This window comes from Microtus oregoni, unplaced genomic scaffold, assembly GCF_018167655.1.
Source record: "Microtus oregoni isolate MIOR12 unplaced genomic scaffold, Mior012 000032F_ref0000030, whole genome shotgun sequence".
NCBI classification, from domain to species: domain Eukaryota; kingdom Metazoa; phylum Chordata; class Mammalia; order Rodentia; family Cricetidae; genus Microtus; species Microtus oregoni.
In genome coordinates, this window is record NW_024543091.1 from 13,533,299 (window position 1) to 13,555,017 (window position 21,719).

The 21,719-nt window shown below is 40.8% G+C and overlaps 1 protein-coding gene across 3 annotated transcripts in view; it reads left to right on the top strand.

Moving 5' to 3' along the window:
* The window catches only part of Unc13c (unc-13 homolog C), a 457,501-nt gene that overhangs the window by 362,161 nt on the left and 73,621 nt on the right, over positions 1-21,719 (top strand). For 2 of the 3 annotated variants that reach the window (XM_041679506.1, XM_041679507.1), the window contains 3 exons: positions 2,946-3,023; positions 3,501-3,530; positions 21,177-21,265. In XM_041679506.1, coding sequence (XP_041535440.1) covers positions 2,946-3,023; positions 3,501-3,530; positions 21,177-21,265 — 197 coding nt within the window. The remainder of the gene's footprint in view (positions 1-2,945; positions 3,024-3,500; positions 3,531-21,176; positions 21,266-21,719) is intronic. The other variant, XM_041679508.1, reaches the window with a different exon arrangement.

Here is a 21,719-nt window from a genome sequence, read left to right on the forward strand (position 1 = left end):
CTACAGAGCGAGTTCCAGGACAGGCTCCAAAGCCACAGAGAAACCCTGTCTCGAAAGACCAAAAAAAAAAAAAAAAAAATGTTCACTTGAGAGTATTTTTTGTAACATGACCTGCTATTTTATGCTATTTTATTTTAGTTTTTGAGACAGGTCCCATGTAGCCCAGGATGACCTTGCACTTGCCATTTTCTCTGCTTCTTATCCATCTGCCTCCACTCCCTGAGTGCTAGGATTGCTGTCAAGACTACTAGACCCCTTCTTCCTGTGACAATTTAAATTAGAAGGGGATCAAACCACTTTTATGCCTTTTGTCCCCATTCCAACCAATGTCAGAGCACCCTTTCCTAAATCAAGATTTCTTTATTTTAGACATTTTATCTTTTTTCATTCAAACACTTTAGCCATACAGGATTGTCCCTGATTTGAGCAAAATTAGCATTCATCGTATTTAAGGTTTACAACTGTTCTCAGTTAAAATAAATTAAAATGTTTACAATATGTTTATAAGGAAGATCAAAATGTACACACAGAGAGTTATGGCTATACCCAAACTTTCCTTTCATCTCCATCTAATAAGCAATAGAATTAGATTCAGATAATATTTCTTTTACTGGATATTTCTCTTTTTTTTCCTCCCAGGTTTTAAAGATAAGGTCTTGTTCCATAGCCCTTGCTAGCTTTGAACTTTGAGTCCTCCATCCTAGGCCTCTCTAGTTTTGGGATTCCAGGCATGTGCCATGGATGCCTAAATGGGTTTATTCATACATTTATTTATTTATTCTTACTCATTGACTACATAATTGTTAGAATCAAGCTGTTTTATGTTTGAGGTATAATTAAGCAATAGCCTAGTTCTTAATAATGATTTGATAAGCCAATATAATTAAAGTGAGCTTTATCTAGAAAACTCATCTCCATCTCTTGTTTCCCCATACTCTTTATATGGGGTGAGTAGCTATTGTGCAAGGGGGGGGGTCCAGCTCTCTATGTCCATTTTATTCTTCCTAGGTTTTTTACAATAAGAAAAGATCATATTTGAGTCAGAGTATAGCTTTTACATAAAAAAATATTGTTACGCTAGTCCTGTTCTATGTGCTGAGTAAAATAGGCTTAAAGGCTGGCATCAAATCACAGAAGGGCCCAGCTAATTTGGGTATGGGAGAAGCAGGTGCTGATGCTGTCTACCCAGCTAGTCTTCTACTACTTCTCATCAGATGTCAAGGTCATACTTTGACCTTGGCTTTCTTTTTGATAGGCTTTCCCAAATCCAAGGCACAACTCCTACACCTGCCTTTCTGCCATATTTTCCAGCTGAAACTGTGTGTTTCTTCCATTTGTGGAACTACACAAGTTCTGAATCCTCCTGTAAAACTAACAATTTGAATACATCTATCGAATGGAGTATACCTACATCAGGGAGTACTGATGGTGACTTGGGGAGTAAGGGGATCAAAACTGTTTCTGGAGCATCCAACTGAGCAACTGAGAACTCTGTAGCATAAATCACAGTTATCTGTGTTTAAAAAATAAAATATTTAAGTGGCCAGATTCCAGGGAACAGAAGTTTAAAATTGTTTCCATAAATCAAACTTAGATTGTGGTCACTTTAAGAGTCAAGTACAAAGTCTCTCAGAGGTCTGTGATGTGGTTAAGGTATTAATAAAATCTTTCCACTGATGAGAACTAACGCCTCTTTGATGTCCCATGAGTCCTTTGTCTGACCTTCTGATTCATTACTGGCTCACTTCCCAGCCACTTGGAAGACGTATCCACTTCCTGTCTCTGTCATCTCCAGCTCTGAGCCACTAACTCTTCAGAATCTATGCGGAGCAACTATCCACTGATTTTGCAACTATGCCAAAATCTATTTTCTTATTAGAAATTCCAAATTGACACCTAGTCTTGTCACAAAGTTGTTTTTTTTTTTTTTTTTTTTTTTTTTTTTTTTTTTTTTTTTTATCGCCATTGCCCTTTTCTGTTCCACACGGGCAGAGTACACAGCCCACCCGAAGCTTCAGCAGCGTGCGCTGTGTTTGCATTGAGCTCATAATGACGCTAAAGAATAACCCAATGTGAAGTCTTAGAAAACAGATGCAAAGTAGGCGATAGAAAAGTCAAAAGCTAGGAAAGAAAATCCTAACCTAAAGGATGGGAAAGGGGGCCCAAATAAGCAAAGAAAACATGAGAAGGGAAACACACTTGTTCTGGAGCTAGATAACTAAGAGACTTGAGTCAATAGCTTCTGGGCTTTATTGATAACTAGAGACTCCATTAAAGGTTTTCTCATTTTGTAAGATTTCTTGGATTTAAAAAAAAATACAGGTGTTCTTTTGGTTTCCAAACAGCAAGATTACAAGAGAATTGAAATTAATTGATTTTCTCAAAATACAAATTTTCCAAAATAGAGTATGGTAGGTTAGGGATATGGTTCCGTTAGAAGAGCACTTGCAAAGCATGTATGAAGTTCTAGGTTCGATCCCCAATATAGCAAAAGCCAGGCCTGGTAGTGCATGCACGTCACCCTGTCACTCTGGAAGTAGAGGCTGGAGAATCATAAGGTCAAGGTCATCTTCAGTCATCTCTTAAGTCAGAGGCTAACATGGAATACATGAAATGTCACCTCAAAAAAAAATAATGATAACATAGAAAACATGGTTAATTCCTATGTTAAAGCTACCACAACATGAGGAAGAAAGGGTGCTGGTAGCCAGTCTCCGTGAGCTACTGCATGAGTTTGTTCTTAAATTGCGTTCTCCCAAAGGACCTTCTAGTTCCTTTCTATTCCCAGCCATTAAAGCCATCATCCAAAGTAACAGGATTATTACATGTGAAGTGTATCATAAGCCACAGGTAATAGCTACAACCTAAACAGGTACAACCTAAACTCACTACAGAGGTAGCATGGAAAGGAAGCTCACATTTACCTCTCATTCTCTTTCTGTAAGCCCTGCATCTTGATGAACAACATCCAACAACTGCGGGTCCAGCTGGAAAAAATGTTCGAATCCATGGGCGGGAAAGAGGTGAGTGTGTGACCATTCCTATCTTTAACAAATATCTCTTGGGTGGATATTAGTAGCATTTTGCTTTGCTTTGGAAAGTGTCTTACTTTTTTAAATGTTTTTTTTTTAACCAACAAGCAGGAAGCATTTTTAATCTCTAAAATCCCATTGATAATTATGGCCATCACTATGACAACATTTTAATCAGTGGAGGTATACTCAGGAGCAGAGAGAGAGCCAGATGTCTTATTGTACAATTAAAATATATGCATATATGATAATGATTATTAGTACAATGAAGATTACACTTTATACTATTATATACTGTCACCTTGAAGTTGACGCTTGTGTTAGAATCCAGATGTGGCAACAGTGGTTTCTGGCTGTGTCAGTGCTTAATTTTTCACATCGTGAAAGTTGCGTCAAATGTGCTCTGTGTTGTGTCTGTAATGTGTCATGTCTCTGTTCAACATCTTTGCCTTGCAATTCCACAAGCAGAAGAAGGAAGGAGAGAGGTTCTCCTACGAGGTTTGTGATGGCAAGCGTTACCGCTTCCCCTGGCTGTTGTTCTCACCCTCCATTTGAAATGAAGATCATTGCACGGCCACGTGCTCTCTCTCATCTGCTTGTTAGGATCAGGCAGAGAACAAAACATTAGCTTGCATCTGCCTCTTCCTGCTTGCCAAGGTCCTTGTCTTTTCTTACAAACTGATGTGAGCATCTGGGGATTGAGGAATGGGGAAGATGTTGAAGGCGAGAGCCACAGAGCAGCTCGTCTTCCCCATCTCATCCTGATCACCGCCAACAGCAACAAGAATAGAACAAACCCTTGGGGCTGGAAAGATGGCTCAGCAGTTAAAGGACCTGGCTGCTCTTCCAGAGGACTTGGGTTTGAGCCCCAATGCCTACGTAGCAACTCCATTTCCAGGCCATCTGATTCCCTCTCTGGCCTTCTCGGGCACTGCATACACATGGCACGTATTATGCATGCAGGCAAACACTTGACACATGAAGTAAATATTTTTAAAAGAGAAAGCAGACCCAGTGGAGCTGTATCCAGGGTGTTTCTAACTCACCTATATCAGCCTCTCTGTCTAGTAAGCTGTGGGCCCATGCCGAAAGCTAGGTTAGGAATCAAAGCAAACTTCCCTTTTATTTGTAAATATTTGAGGTTGTAGAGTCCTCATTTAATGTCAGCCCTCTTTCTGTGAAATGAATCTTTAAACCTAAGGAGAAATTCAGCTCCCCCCACCTATGTCTCATTTCATCAGTAAAAAAAAAAAAAAAAAAAAAAAAAAAAAAAAAAATGAAGCTGCTATCCTGTCTCTTATAAACAAGAAGTTCTAGAATACACTTTATAAAAAAAAAAAGTGAGGTGGTTTTGTTTTTTTTTTTTTTGTTTTTTGTTTTTTTTTTTGTTTTTTTTTTTCTGAGCTGTGCTTCCCTGGTCATCTCAGTTCAGTTTGTGTGAAAAAGACCTTAATCCCTGCAGCGCAGTAGTGCCTGCCCCAAGCTTCGAGGGCATCAGTCTCATTTCTGGATTCTTCTGTTGAAATCAATGGGCATGGCAGCTGGGGATCTTCACGCAAGATTCCATTTCTAATTTTCCTGATGCTGCGTACTCAGCCGTTTAAATCTATTTTATATTTTTGGAAGTAGTGAAGAAATCACTTACTCACTTCTTATGAGAAATCTCATGTCCAAAATTCAGTGAGAATTAAATATCAGGAATCACTTAAGAATGAAATTATAGACTAAATGACCCATTTCTAGAAACTACTTCCCCCTCTACTCCAAATATTTCTCTGCCATTCTGAGTTTGAGCTCTATTGTAGATAATATTTGTTGAGCTGAGTATTAACTAGATGACTCAGAGCCGCTAAGACCAAAGGCACATGAGACCTGTGGCTAAAGGAAGCTGCATGGACCAAGCCACCTGCTCCCTAAGCCCCTATCAAAGAGACTTCTTTACCAGTCAGAAGTGAGTTCTTGCTTCTGCTGCAGTTTCCAGTTTGAAAGGAACATGTTCCCATTATAAGCTGGATGTAAATATAAATTCTTCCTTCATAATGCAAGCTATGCCTGTTTACTGAGTGCCTTGTGCATGGCATACGAGGAAAACGCAGTTCAGAGAGTGAGAGAGATGAAGGCCTGGTTACTAGCTGTATAATCTGTGGGATGAATCACGGGGGCTTCAGTGGCTTCCAATTCTTTCTTTGAAATACTTCTGACCCCTCTCTCCTATATTCAGTGTCCTCCTGTCTCTATATATTTTAATCTGGCTTCTGTTGCTGAGAAGAACTCAGAGCTGGCATAGGGATTTGTGAAAGCTAAGAAGAAAATAAGACCCAACCCAAGGCTGAGCGCAACGCACAACTTTCCAGGACAGTCTTGCTTAATTAACATATAATTAAGTTAGAGCTGCTATGTTAGGCTTCCTTCATGACTAAGGTTATGAAGATGATCTGCAAATTCCTTCCTGTAGGGTCATCTGTGAGTGACAATCATTTAAACAAGTTCCTTCACTTGGGGCTTTTCCAGAAATCAGAAAGTATTTTATTGAAAATTGGCTTGAAGGTATATGGCTGCAATCCCAGAACTGGAGAACTGGAAGTAGGAGGATGAGAAGTTAGCTGTTGTCCTTGGCTATGCAGTGAGGTCAAGGCCAGCATGGGATATGCGAGACCTTGTCTCACCCTAAAAAATAACCGAAGGAAAAAGAGATGACGGTATAGGCTGTGACCAGGAGTCGCCTTTTGCTATAAGACCTATATTCGGTACTTGGTACAGGCATATTCAACAGCCTTTGAAAGGCTTTTTTTATCATGTGAGGCTAAGGAGATGCTCATAGGTAAGATTTCTGTGAGTTCGAAACCAGCCTGTTCTACAAGAGCTAGTTCCAGGACAGCAAGGGCTGTTACACAGAGAAATCCTGCCTCAAAAAAAAAAAAAAAATCATTGGTTATGGAAGCATGAAGATCTGATATCAATTCCACAGAAGCCATGCGAAAATCCAGGCATGGTCACATTCACAAATACACGCCTGTAACAGCAGTATAACAGTGCTGTAGTGAGGAGAGACAGGAGGGTCTCTGGGACCTGCTGGCCACCTACCTAGTTCCAGCTTCGGTGAGAGACCCTGTCTCAAGGGAATAAAGCAGAGTGATAGGGTAAGACACCCACTGTCATTGTCTGACTTCTACATGCATGAATAAGCACACATACACACATACACATAATATATCATACACATGCAACACACATACACACATATGTCATTTTTTTTAAATTATAAATAAGTTCTTCCCTGTGAACTAATCTCAGATGTCAATTTCTTCTCCAAGTGCAGCTGTATAGGGAATCTTAGCTGATACCAGTGACATCCTCCGTGCCAAACCCAGTTTTTCCTCTCTAAGGAGTCTGTTATGTTTACCCTTCTACGCTGGGCTGTGTATTTCTCTCTACAAAAGTCAAATTAGCAGATGATTGCTTGTGCATCTGCTCAAAGTAGTCTTACATGTCACGTGTTTGTTAAGGAGGCTTTCCCCACTGGCCGCTTGCCTAGAGTGCTGTCCACAGCTGGTTGCTTGTAGACACGTCTGCATGATGCTGCTTTGACTTGAGCACTGCCAGGATAGCTCTTCCCTCACAGGACAAGCTGGACACAGAAGTGTTTCACACTTGGGGTTTGGTTTTGCGCTGTCTGTTGGTGGAAATAGCTACCTTCTGCATGGGGTCCAAAAGGGAAAACTGCCAATCAGCCTTAGGGATCATTGTATTGAAATATATACAGCCGATATTAGAATCTGACATGGGACAAAGTTAACCATTTACTCCACTGTCACCGTCCTGTGTCATATGGTGCTCCTGTGTACTGCAACAATAGTAAAAACATCATGGCGATGCCATTCACTGGTGAATGATTAGTTACTTGTTCTGTAACAGATGGATAACTCAAGCAGAAACATTATACTCTATACTAGTTTGTTTCTTGAATATAACTCCATGTGTGTCTATTTCAAGTCCCTTTGTGTTAATTTCCTAACATGAGTGGATTGTAATGACCCTTGGAAGTAACTTAGAAATTTTCCTTTGATCTGAAATCTAATTTGCATAGGTATATGAAAAAGAAAATTACATCATTTAAAATGTAATTTCTTTGCAGGAAGTCATAATACATTGGTTGGGATACCCCATGAAGGTTACCTAAGTTGGTTGAGGAGAATTCTGCCTGTGCCATGTGAGCAGAGCCTGTCTGCGTTGTGTAACCATTTAAAATGGTGGTACCTATTCATCGGCTTAGTGACCATGGATGGCACTCCAAACTCTAGATCAGTGGTTCTCCACCTTCCTGATGCTGTGACTCTTTAATACAGTTCCTCATGTTGGGGTGACACCAACCATAACATTATTTTCATTGCTACTTCATAACTGTAATTTTGCTGCTGTTATTAATCATAAAATATTTGATATGCAGAATATCTGATATGTGACCCCCCCCCGGGGTGTCTCGACCCACAGGTTGAGAACTGCTGCTCGAGGAGTTATTTCTTATTGAGAAACTTAGAGAAAAGGAAGTTTTTACTAAGCTACATTTCCATTCCCCTTACCGTAACGCAGACCAAGTTAGCACCATGGAAACGTGATTTTTATTGACACGTCTCAAATATAACTGAGTTTCGGACTCTGGTCACAGTGGGGACTTCCCTGTAAGAATAAGTTCTGTGTTTGTTTGTAGTGGGGTGCTGCAGGATGCATTCTGCCACCCAGCTCCTGCCACCAGCTAGCTTATGCCCTGAAATAACAACACACAAATTGTATTCTTTTAAACACTGCTTGGCCCATTAACTCTAGCCCTTACAGGCTAATTCTCATATCCCGATCAACCCATCTCTAATAATCTGTGTAGCATCAGTCTTACCGGGAAAGATTCTAGCCTACGTCCATCCTGGGTCAGAGTTCATTGCGTCTGCCCGGGAGAGGGGAGCATGGCCTCTGCTCCAAAGAGCAGAGCTGTCGCGTCTGAGCTCACTTCCTCTTCCTCCCAGCATTCTGTTCTGTTTACTCCACCCACCTATGTTCTAACCAATAAAATGGGCCAAGGCAGTTTCTTTATTAGCCAATGACCTTCCTCCATCATTTGTCCATGGAGAATAGAGCCAAGGAGTCTGTAGCATCTGCTATGTCTCTTGTGTTTCAGTCATATGTATCCATATGATTCTAAACTTTAAATGCTAAGCTAGCATTTGACTGCTCCAGTGTGTGGTGCACAACTCACTGAAGTTCGTCCCCAAACCTATAACCACACAGACTCAGCGAGTTCTCTAAGCAGTTCCAGACAAGACAGGAAACAGGGAACCTGGGGAGAGGCTCATTGCCTAAAGACAAGATATAGGTATAGGTAGCCACTGAATTTCCACATACACCCTCACTTCAGGCTGAGGTTGTGTAAACGCTGCAGAACTCCAGCTCCAGAGGATTTGATTCAGCAGCCCGTGGGCAGGATTGTGTGGTTCATGTTGACAAATCTCCAGGTGGTAATGCTGAGGTCACTGGCCTTGGGACCCTGAGCGCCACTGCTCTGTGTTGGTTAAACAGAAACAGGGTGATTAAAAACAGCTCAGGGGCTGGATGGTGGTGGCCCACGCATTTAATCCCAACACTCGGAGAGGCGGAGACAGGTGGATCTCTATGAGTTTGAAGCCAGCCTGGTCTACAGAGTAAGTTCCCGAACAGGCTCCAAAGTTACAGTTAAACCCTGTCTCAAAAAAACCAAAAACACAAAACAATTAACAACAACAAAAACCAGCTCGGGGACTGAAGAGATGGATCCACAGTGAGAATATTTACTACTCTTCCTGAGGATCCAGCTTCAGTTCCTAGTACCCACACAGCGGCTCACAGATGCCTATATCTCTAGTTCCAGGAGATCCAGCACTCTCTTCTGGCCTCCCCAGGTATCAGGCACATACATGGTGAGCACACATACATGCAAACAAATGTTTGCACACATAAACTACAATTTAAAAAAAGAACAGGGAAAGATAACAGCTTAGAAGCTTTTTGTCTTACCTCTCCCTGCACCACCCTCAAGCAGCCAACTTTCTATTCACTGAGTCTTGGTTCAAGATGTTTGGGTGGAATGTGTGACAAGACACAACAGTGTAATCAAATGCTTGTATTTAAAATAATAGTTCTAAAAGAGGTCAAGACCATGATGGGGACACCCACTGAAACAGTCTATCTGAGCTAATGGGAGCTTACCACCAGCCGGGCTGGGAAGGAACAAGCATAGGACCAAACTAGTTCCCCTGAATGTGGCTGACAGTTGCATGACTGGGGCAGACTGAGGGGCCACTGGCAGTGTCACCAGGATTTATCCCTACTGTATGTACTGGCTTTTTGGGAACTCATTCTCTGGATGAATACCTTGCTCAACCTAGATATAATAGGCAAGGCCTTAGACCTTCCCCAAAAATGTGTCTTACCCTCTCTGAGGAGTAGGTGGGGGATGGGGTGGGTTGGTAAGTAGATGGAGCGGAAGAGGGGAGGGAGTGAGAACTTGGATTGGTATATATAATAAAAAAACGATAGTTTGTTTTCTTTTAAAAAATATAAAATTAACAAGAATTCAATTACGAAAATTAAAGTAAAATAATAACTCTAAAATATAGGTAACTATTGTGAAGCCATATACAAAACTCCAGCATTTCTTAAAAACATTTCATAGACTTTTCATTTATATGTTATGCATTGTTTTACTTAAAAGTAGCATTACATCTTTTAATTTATAATTTAAAGATGCTAAGCTATATATTCAACTCTCCAGGTGATATGATTGATCCTGACTTTCTAAGAATTTTGTGTTTGTCCATGCAGAATCTATTATGTGATATAGTTCCCCCGGGATATAAATGGAAATGTCACTTAATAATAAATTAATGAGGATCAATATACTGTTTTTTATCACTTTTCAGTAACTATAAATAAATTGTCAAATTAAATTATAAAGCATATATCAGGCAGCTCAATAATAAAACAGACTATTCAATTAATTATAACTTACTTTCAGTTCTAAAATTGTCTCCCAAAGCAATTTCAAAACTTGGGAAATTAAAAGGTTTAATTATCCATTATGCCTACTTGGAGTTATTGTACCTGCAGGGTGCAGGGCTTGGGGTAGGAAACAAAACAATCTGTCATTGTCTTTGGCCTCAAGAAGTCTGCAAAGAACAAGTGCTCATAAGCCATCAATTAAAACTCAGGTTACCTTCTGCACTTCAAACAGTGGCTCTCCACCTGTGGGCTGCGACTCCTTTGGGGATTGCATAAAGATAGCCTGAATATCAGATATTTACTTTACGATTCATAAAGGTAGCAAAATTACAGTTATAAAGTAGCAATGAAATAACTTTGTTTGGGGGGCGGTCACCACAAAATGGGGAGCTGTATTAAAGGGCCCCAGCAATAGGAAGGTTAAGAATCACTGGTCCAGAAAAAGACACATTCAGAAGTTCGGCCCCCATGCTACCTGGGCCACGTTAAGCATCTCCTCCCATCTCTTCCCCTCAAGCTTGACCCGTTATCACATGGCTCAGAGCCCTATAGACCTTACCAGGCACCAGAGATACAGGAGTGCTAAGATGGCCACACTTGAAAAAATGTTGGGTTTATTCAGGAAGTCAAAATAAGAAGAGATAAGGAGTCTGGAGGAAAAGCAACAACTCTTTCTAATCCGGAAAATGTACTTCAAAAGGAAGCTTGAATGCTGTATTGTATTCTACAGGAAACTCAAACTTCTAGCATCTCATCCTGTGGCTTTAACTCAAAGGTGAGGTGGCACTCAGCTAAAGTCAGAGTACGCAATCAGTTATTAGTTTTGTAGCAACAAGGAGAAGTGAACGTTGGACATGCTTGCCTTCGTTTGCAGATATTACCTGGTTTCTGTCTCCTCCTAGGCATCTCTGTAATTAGGCTTTTGAAATTCGATTTAATAGAAAATTAAGAGAACAATGAGCTAGAAGAGCAACCTGAACTTGACGTGATTTAACAAATATAATTGAGTCCAGAGCAACTCCCACATACAGTCTGGTTCAGCAGCTGAGCTTGTGAAAGTAACTAGGAGACGATAAGGGTCCTGTGCTCCAGCCCATGTCGGAATGAGATGTAGTACCCAGGTAGGGACTGCTTGTTAACCTTGCCCCCCAGAGCTCTGGCAGCCTGCAGGGTCACCCACATTCTGTCAACTCTCTTTTTAAACTAGCATCTCTCTTAAGAAACACACATGCCACAGCCAGGAGGGACAGATGTTCTATTCGGCCTTCTACAATAATTCACGCCATTATTTCATCACCTTCAATTGTTTCTAGCTGCCCTGACATACCATAAACCAATGTAAGCATCAGTAAAAAAATAGTATATTCTTGTCACATTTATTGTGTTTATTTTTTTATGTCCATGCAAATAAAAGCACAACTTTTACCTTAAAGCAGTGGTTCTCAGCCTGTGAGTCATGACCCCTTCACCGGGGTCTCATATCAGATATCCTGCATATCCGATAGCTACATAATGATTCATAACAGTAGCAAAATTATAGTTATGAAATAGCAATAAAAATAAGTTTATGGTTGGGGATCACCACAACATGAGGAACTGTATTAAAGGGTCACAGCATTAGGAAGGTTGAGGCCCACTGCCTTCAAAGGAAGAAGAGATAATTTGTTCTAGAGCAAAGTGGGGTGATCATGGTGCAGAAACATGGGTTTAGGTTACCCCAAATTCCATGATCCCACCTGGAAGCAGTTTCATGAAGTTGGGTAGTTATACCGGAAAAGAAAGTCAAATGGCAAGGCAAGTGTATATAAGAGAGATGATTACAGCAAGATGGTGGGAGGTTTTCTGAAGAGCTCAGATGATGGCATTCTTAGCTTACGGGTTGGGGGAAGCCAGTGACTTGCTAAGTTTAACAGATTCCAAAAGGGTTTTATCTATTAGTCACAGGATGTTAGTTCTGACACAAAGATGGGTACGGATTGACTGTCCAGGGGGCTAAAGCTAGCTCAGATATGATAATTAGCATCTGGACCTACAACATTCCAACTGCTCCACATCATGGCAGTCCTAGCCAAATAAATGGTGTGTGCAGACACAGATTTCCTTCAGGAATTTTTGTTGCCAACTGACAGCTAATCAGTAGACATACTTAGGGAGTGGTGAGTTTTGATGCCTGTATACACTGTAGTGATCAAGTTGCAATACTAAGCACAGTATGGTGAACATTGGTCATTTCATTTCTCTATGGATAGCACAGGCAAAAGCTATCCTTCGGTATTGTTCTGAATAGTGTCGTGCAATACTAGAAATTAGTGCTACTATCTAATCATTATAGTGACCCATTGACTGACTCAGCCCTCCCCACTCCCCTTTCTCTAAACTTCAGTTCTTCCCAGTCTTCTTTTCCCCTGCTAGTCATAGTAGCCCTCAGACATGCCATGTATATGATTCATGGAGGGTTCTGCCCATCACTCAATGTTCAGTTTGACAACTATAATGCTGCAATAGAAGTAGACAATGGGTAGAAACTAAGGGAGCCTGGGCAAAATGACCGTGGGTAGAGAATAAAATCTAGGCAGAACATGACCCGTTTTCTTCTGCCCCTGACTCATTCTGGGTCTGCACAGCCCACAGCTAGTCCACAGCTGCAGGTGGGAAGCTCTAAGCCTCTTTCAGCCAAATTCTCTGGAGGCGTGTGCTTTGCAATAGCATTTTCAGATAGGAATCACTTCAGATAAGAAATGTCTTAATCTTTTCCCAGCCTGATCACAGTCCCCTCCTCCCAGCCTCCCCTCTTCCTGCCCCATCCACTCCTTCTCCTTCTTCTTCAGAAAAGTACGGGCCTCCCATGGTTATCATCCATCCATGGCATATCAAGTTACAATAAGACTAGGCACCTCTTCCCCTATTACCACTAGATGAAGCAACCCAATAGGAAGAAAGGGTTCCAAAAGCAGATAACACAGTCAGAGACAGCCCCTGCTCCCTCTGTTAAAAGTCCCACAAGAAGACCAAGCTACACAATAGTAATATATGTGGAGAGGGCCTAAGTCATTCCCATGCAAGTTGGAGGTTCAATCTCTATGAACCCAGGTTAGTTAATTCTGTGGGTTTCCTTGTAGCATCCCTGATCCCTCTGTCTCCCATAATCCCTTCCTCCACCGGATTCCCTGAGATCTGCCTAGTGTTTGGCTGTGGGTCTCTGATTCTGTTTCCATCACTCGGTAGATAAAGCCTCTCTGATGACAACTGAGCTAGGTGACAACAAGTAAGGGCATCTTGTTGATCTCCTTGCAGCTCCAACAGCACAATACTTTAACTGAGCCTCGGGTTTCCCACCTGTAATCAAAAGAATTTGTACTATGTTTAAAAAAAAAAGACAACAACCTGTGATTAGAAGCTCTAGCACCTTGCTAGTCACCCACAAAGCTGAGGGTATAGAAGGAAGGGAAGTAATGTCATACCGAGAGGGAAGACTGTTGAATAGTTCTGATAGGGATGTACTCAATGATGAACAGCACAGAAAAGTGGAAATAGACCCAGAATGTGCTATTTGTTCACCAATTCAAGACTATAAAGGAAAACCAATGATGAACTATTGCCCCTTCAGCTGTCAATGATGGGGGAGAGTCTTCTGTTTTGTGTTAATTTCATTGGTTAAATAAAGAGACTGCCTTGGCCCTTTAATAGGACAGAAAATTAGGTAGGCGGAGTAAACAGAACATAATGCTGGGAGAAAGAAGCCGAATCAATGAGTTGCCATGATTCTCCCACCCAACACAGACGCAGGTTAAGATCTTCCCTGGTAAGCCACCTCGTGGGCTACACAGATTATTAGTAATGGGTTAGATCAATATGTAAGAGCTAGCCAATAAGAGGCTGGAACTAATGGGCCAGGCAGTGTTTAAAAGAATACAGTTTCCATGTAATTATTTCAGGTAAAGCTAGCCGGGTGGCGAGAACGCAGCCTGCCGTTCATAATACTACATGTCAAAGCTGAAGAAAGCGCCTTACTATACCTGAAGGTGTTAGTTGATCTGAATTACAATAACGGTGGGTTCTACTGCATACACTGTCTAGTTAGGATCGGTGGACAGCCACTGAGGCCCTTGAGCTTTCGGAAACCAGAGTTCAAGCTATGAATTTCTGCACAGTGACTGACATGTCCAGCCCATCATGCATGCCCTTCTGGACGGGAGAAAAGGCATGTGGCAGTGTGCCTCTGCCTATGATCATGCGAGCTCTCGAGGGGGCCTCTCCAGAAAGAAACAGGAATAATTCTGAGAACAGCAGCAGCATTGGGGCTGCAACATTTGTGATTAAGTATTTACAGTACAGACCACATCTCTTATTCCTGACAGCATACCACAATGTCCAATGGGATGCCATCACTCTCTAAGGAGATTGCCCTAATGCCAGGTTCTCCATGGAATTTTCACCAATTTCCTTGTATTTTTGGCTGAATTAGGCCTCATAGAGTAAATAGGCTCTGAAAAATAGAACATTTGGAGAGAATCAGCCTTTTTAAAACAAAGAACCAGAGCCAGAAAAGATTATGAGAAATTGCTGGAAGCCCTTCCTTGTTGAGAGCCAGCTCGAGGGGGTCAGCAAATGCTGAGTCAAACTGGAGTTTATTGAATCAGCTCCAGAAATAACACATTAGGGTATAGAAAGAAAAATCAGAAAAAAAATAGTATAACTTGTAAATTAGATGAGAAAAATGCTAAGTCGGGAACTCGAGAGGACAAGAGAGGTAGAGATGTTTCAGAGACATAATTGGTCATATCTTGGTAACCAAGTATAAACGGAAAAATAATATATAGAAGTCAAACATGACATCTGCATTTTGCCAAATCAGAGAAAACAAGAAGAAGTAAATTAACCAGAAAAGATAACGAGTTCCGTATTTATCTTCTCTGATAGAGGTACACGTGGATCCTCACAAGGAAAACTAGACAAGATGTCCAGGCATGCTGCTGAGGATGCAGAGAAGAGAATGGGGGTTGTTAGCACAGGAGTGGTAGCTGAGTGTGGTTAGCTTGAGTGTGGTTGCTCAGGAGTTAGGCTTGAGTGTGGTTGCTCAGGGGAAAATTGCAGGAGACTAATTGTTAAAAAGGTACGCAGAGGGCTGGAAGTCAATAGGGGAAAGGACAAACTGTGGGAAACCAGACAGGCAAGAAACTAAGGACTTGAGAGGTAAACAGCAGCATGAACAGAGGCTGACCAGGATGGATAAGGTCAGCAGATTGACAGTGAAGAGGTCATGGTGACCTGTATTGTACAGTACAGTGGAGTGTCCTGACCAGAAGCTGAGCTGCTGAGGACCGATAGATGTTTCAAAGATGAAAATATGGCAAGCATTTTCAGGCTCATGGTGGGAACAGTTCGGAGGTCAAGGAGAGGAATGAGAGCAGCCAGATGTTGGTGAGAAGGTTCGTTCAAATAAGTTTGGTTTTTCTTCCTTTATTCCACTTTTTTTGTATGGGGATTATCATCAGAGTACAGAAAGTAAAGAGCAGGGAAGTAAAATCAATATAATAGAGTGATTCCATATGAAGCAAGAAGAGGGGTTAAAGGAACAAGGTCCAGAGGGAGGGGACAAGAACAGAGGGCTTCTAGGAAATAAGACTTCAGTTTTCATGGAAATGGTGATAGACATTGCCTTAGCAAAAGATTTAAATAAAGCCATTAAAAAGTCCAATGCAAAAATAGCAAAGGGCTCAATGCTGACATATTAAGGGATTTGATGCAAAAATTATTAAGGGTTTTAATTATAAAATATTAAAGAAGTTAACTACTAGACAATCATGTCCTCACTTTCTGCTTAGATGAGAGGCAGACAACACGGCCTTCCCTCCTCAGTTGTACCTCTGTCGATGGGTAGTTAAGGGCACCATGATAACCGACACAGGGCTCTGAACACAAACAAAGCAGTGCAGCCTAGAGGCCTGTGGGAACAAAAGGAAATGGCAGCAATGCACTGTGGGAAGTAAATGGGACACCCAAGAGCTTTAGTTCTCCCATGACATCTAGTTACCGGTGACTTTAATGAGCACCAGAACATTTCAGTATCCATCTGCAGACTTCTGGTCGGAACTCTGGCAGGACTTTCATGATCAGTTAACAACCCATGCTTTAAAGAGGATAAAAGATCATATATTCTGATTAGATCCACAGAGAGGATCAGTACTAGAAATAAAAAGCAGAAATGCACGCAGAGTTGGTATGGTGACTGAATTTTGAACCAATGTCAGAGTGTAGTTTGACATGGTCTGGCAAGTAGTCAGGTATTTGAAATCAAGAGTAACTTGATAAGTTAGAATTTGTTGTTGCAGATGAATAAGAAATTTGATTTCAAAAGCAAAAGTATATTATTAATAGTAAATGCATCCATAGAGAGTCACACTGGCCTTCTGGATGATTCCTGTGATGGTTCTGTGTATCATTTCCAGTCCCTTTTCCAGGTATTTGGTACATGCAAGTCTTACACAACCCTGGAAAAGAGACACTGACTTGCACAGTAAGCTAAAGTTCTATAGAAAAGACAATAAAAAAGTTTTGAATCACAGTAATAGGAGAAAGCAGAGTTGGTGTAAATGCTAGAGCTACTGACTAGCTCTGGGAAGGAATGTTTGCAAAAGAAAGTTATAAATGACTTGTATTTTAAAGAAAAAAAATAAAAGGCCAGATGTGGTGGTCCATGGCTTTAATCTCAACATTTCAGGATATGTAAAGAGAGACCAAGCTATATAAAGAGATCCTGTCTCAAAAGAAAGAAAAGGAAAGGAAAAGGAAGGGAAGAGAGAGAGAGAGAGAGAGAGAGTCTAGGGGAAAGAATGTAATGAAGGCTTGCCTACTAACAATCTTCCTCATAAGACTTTTTTCAATTGTGTGTATGTGTCTATGTGTGTGTAAGTACAGTGCCCATAGAAGCAATAAGAGGGCACCAGATCAACTGAACCTTGAGACCTTGTGTTATAGGCAACTGTGAGGTGAGGATGTTGGTGCTCAGAACCAGACTCCGGTCCTCTGAGAGAGCAGGAAGTCTTCTTAACTGTTAAATCATCTTCCCAAGCCCCTGCTAGCAATCTTCGATGCATTCATCTCATGATCATGTCTCAGTGCTATTGAATACCGCAATGATGTACAATGTCAGTTATTATCTACTTACAACTAGAGCTTATTCTGCACATTAGGACCAGGTTTTACCAGGCTAGATTTGGAAATTCCTCAGTCTTCTTATAAAGTACGTATAAAATATGTCTCAGTAGCTCTAATATAAATTTAGAACTTCACAAATTGCTTTTTAGTACACTCCCTTTTGCATAGAAGCTTAATTTACATAACCAGCTAATTAAACTCCTCAAATACATATGTGAATTTAGTTACTAATTTATTGATTTATTTTCAGTATTCTTTTAGGACTGTTTTAAACTTCCAACAATAATCTTAAATAATAATAAAAATCAAGTTTGCTTTCATTATTTTACCACTCATATAAGCAGGCTAATGTGGAAGGATTTATGAAAATATTACATACCTTTTTAACTTTCCACAGTAGCCAATCATTTTAAAAAATAAGCTATTGTATACCCACATGGGAGCACCGGACAGAAATCTCAAGGTCCAAATCAGGAGCAGAAGGAGATGGAGCACGAGCAAGGAACTCAGGACCACGAGGGGTGCACCCACACACTAAGACAATGGGGATGTTCTATTGGGATCTCACCAAGGCCAGCTGGCCTAGGTCTGAAAAAGCATGGGATAAATCCGGTCTAGCTGAACATAGCAGACATTGAGGAATACTGAGAATTCAAGAACAATTGCAGTGGGTTTTTGATCCTACTGCACGTATTGGCTTTGTGGGAGCCTAGGCAGTTTGGATGCTCACCTTACGAGACCTGGATAGAGGTGGGCAGTCCTTGGGCTTCCCACAGGTCAGGGAACCCTGATTGCTCTTCGAGCAGATGAGGGAGGGGGACTTGATCGGGGGAGGGGGAGGGAAATGGGAAGCGGTTGTGGGGACGAGGCAGAAATCCTTAATAAATAAATAAATTTAAATAAAAAAAATAAGCTATTGGTAATTTAGGCAATGGATTCTAAAACACAAGCATGCCATTTCTTAAAACTGTAGAGCATTTATAAGAATGAGAATTTTTTTCTAATTTTCGCATCTTGAAAAATGCAGAACGTAAGACTAAAGAACTAGCTCAGAGGTAAAGAGCACTTCTCCCCCAAGATGACCCAAGGTTGGTTCCCAGCACTCACATTAGGCAGTTCACAATAACCTGCAATTCCAACTCCATGGGCTCTGATGTTCTCTAATGGCCACAGTGGGCACCTAAAACTGTCATGGACATATGGGTATGTGTGCATATGAGTATGTGTGCACACACATGCACATGCGTGTGCACTCATACACACACACACACACACACACACACACTAAAAAAATCTACAAAATGCGAAATAGTAATTTTGTTACTTATTATTAGATAAATACATTTATATTCATATTTCTAACATTACAAGAAATGTTTATATATTGTAAAGAACCACACTGGCCTCAGCATTGCTTTGCTTGATTTGGTGGTGTGATTTAGATTGGATAATAATGGAAAATAAAAATTTTATTTTAGGCTTATTTTATTTCCTTAGTCTTATCACATGGAAGAAGCTTTTTATACATTCTTATGATAAAACACGTTTGTGTCATTCATTGTTTAAAATGCTGTAGTCTGACAGTTTTGATTTTTATATACTAACCAATTATTTGATAAGGAAATGTCTGTTCACAAATACCTAAAGTAAATGAGTGGGAAAATGTCATAATTTCTTCTGAGTGGCCCAGGAAACCATTTGGTATGGCTTTCAAAGTATTGCCTTAACAGCTGAGTAAAACTACCTCAATATACATGTCACACTGATAAGAAAGCAAACATACATTTTAATAAGCAGGCCCACCCTGTCTTTTGATACAAAGTCATTTTCTTAGATGCAGTGAACAGGTGTGTGGAAGCTGCCCTCATTGTGTTCCTAGGAATGCGGAGCCTAGGGGAAAAAAAACCAAATGAGTATTTTTCTCCCTACAGCTTTATCCAAATGAGGCTGGGAAAAGGTTAGTGCTAAGGCCACTGTAAAGAAAACAGAGGGGAAACATCCAGCCCCCATGTTTCCCTGTGGCTGGAGGGGCAGTCTACCTGTGTCTCCTTTGCTGAAGGTTAGAAAGTTAGAAGAGCTTAGACTGACTGAGTTTAAACAGGAATCCATGCAGAGTAACTTTGGTTCTGCAGAGGGGAAGAAACCAATAGTCCTGTTGGCTTTGATAGGATTGGGAAAGTCTAATACAACAGATGCATATTTAGGTTTTAGTTTCACGATGTTATATTTGGTCATGTCCACACAATCCAGAGCTACCCACATACAGAGGCAAGTAAAGAATACTTTTTACAGGGCTAGGGAGATAATCGGTGGGTGAAGTATAAGAATGAGAGCCTGGGTTCAGGTCCCCCGCATCCATGTAAAAAGCTGGGTGTGCTTCTATGATCTCAGCCCTGGGGAGCTGGAAACAGGAGGATCTCTGGGGCTCACTAGCCAGACACTCTAGCCAACTGCTCAGATCCAAATCCCATCAGAGACCATGTCTCAGAAAATGAGGTAGAGAATAATTGAAGATTATCAAGCTCTAGGCTCTACACAAATATGTATTCTGTATACACAGCCTCTCACACATGTGCACATGGACACACACACATTCTTGCTAGCTGTTTCTTAGTTTTAAAAAATACCCTTGGAGTATTGCGAATTATCACGTTCTAGGGCATATTCTGGTAAGCTTACAGGGACACATCTTTGGATAAGATCCTAGGAGTTTATGTTACTAGCAGACCTCACATTCATTTGATACACTTCCTAAATCTTTGGTTTATATGTCGTGAATTTATTTGTTTCACTTCAAGAAACTGGCTCCATCCCAGCCTCTTTACATTAGAACACCAGTTTGTCAGAGAACTACACACAGTAATGAGAGGAAACTTAATTTCTGAAGGCACAAAGGAAGGAAGGTTGACATTTCAATTTCAGAGACCGTGACATATTATCCCCTCCATGACTTTATCTCTGCTTTACGGTGTACATCTGTCAGAAGGTTTTGTTTACAATTCAACTCTACTTTTAATGTGTAAAAACACAAACAATGGGATAAACTTCTCTGGATGACAAATTCCATGTTGATCCTTTGCTGTCATTGCAAAAATGAATTCTTAAAACAAAAAAAAAAGTGCAAATCTCACTCTGGGTTTTGCAGGATACCCTGAGAGAAAAGTCAGACCAATGGTCTCCAAAGAAACACAGGGGCTTGGGGAATTGGCTTGTCCTATGGCCTGAAATTCTAAAGTTGAAAAAACATACGTAAACAACCCAGTAATATCTGGAGCAACACAGGTTTAGTACCCCTCAAGTCTGAAACGCAAAATGCTCTAAACATGGAGGGTTTTTATTTTTCTGGGGTTTTTTGTTTGTTTGAGTGTTTGTTGTTTTTTTGTTTGTTTGTTTGTTTTGTTTTACATTTGAAACTTCTCAGATTTCAGGGTTTAAATAACAATTATGTTTTAGCAAACTCTGGGCAAAAACTCCAAAATCTTCTGAAAGATTTCTAGTCCTTGGTTTTTCAGATTTGAGATACTCGACCTATCCTCAAAAGTTAATTTTTTATTCAATGTTATTTACAGTTGTATTAAAGTTGTATTAAAGACTGAAATATATTCTGAATCAAAGTATATTTTCAACTAGTGTGTTACAAAGTATGAAATTATCATGTTCTGGGGAATATTCTTGCCACGCTTTGCATCCCATCACAGTAACCAAGAACAGCTTTGCCCTCTAGCTCCTACTGCATTCAGCATGTCATGTGAAGCAATCAATATTCTCGTCTATGAGAATCCTTCCTGGTTTCTTCAGTTGCCTAAGCTTTTGCATTTTAAAGACAAAAAAAAATGGTGAGAGAAAAGTATGTCTCTATCGATGTTTGGAGGTACCATATTGCAAGCAGAATGCTTCTAAGAAAAGTAGACATGAGCTTCTTAAAACTCCCAAGTGATGTTGTTTATGGTCTCTTTGCAGCTAGACCCTGAAGCCAGCACCATTCTAAAAGAACTTCAAATTAAACTCAACGGGGTTCTGGATGAGCTCAGTGTTACCTACGGAGAAAGGTAAGCAGCCTACTTAGTTGGCTAACTATATCAGGGTTCATTTATAATGATCACTTGTTTTGAATCAAGAGCTGGTTTTAAAGCCTCACCTTCTCTGAAGTCTTCCTTGACCCCAGGATCCAAGAGCAATGCCTTGCTGAAAGATGTCTGTGCATCCTTCACTTTAGTGGTCCTTATAACACCAGGCCCTAGGTTCGATGTACTCATTTACTTCCCCTGCTTTTCTCTAAGGGCAGAAATCTGAGCTCATAAGCATTTGCAAAGAGAGTATGCACTAGCAAGCAGGGATTTGTGGAAACAATGGCGAGATGGAGGAAAAGTGAACGCTTATGTAAGAAGCGTACATTCTGCTCAAGCCTTGCATGTCACTGTACTTGCGTCTCAGAAGAGCAATACCCAGCTCCTTACCTGATTGCTTCAGCACTACTTAGGGTTCATGACCCCAACTACCTCA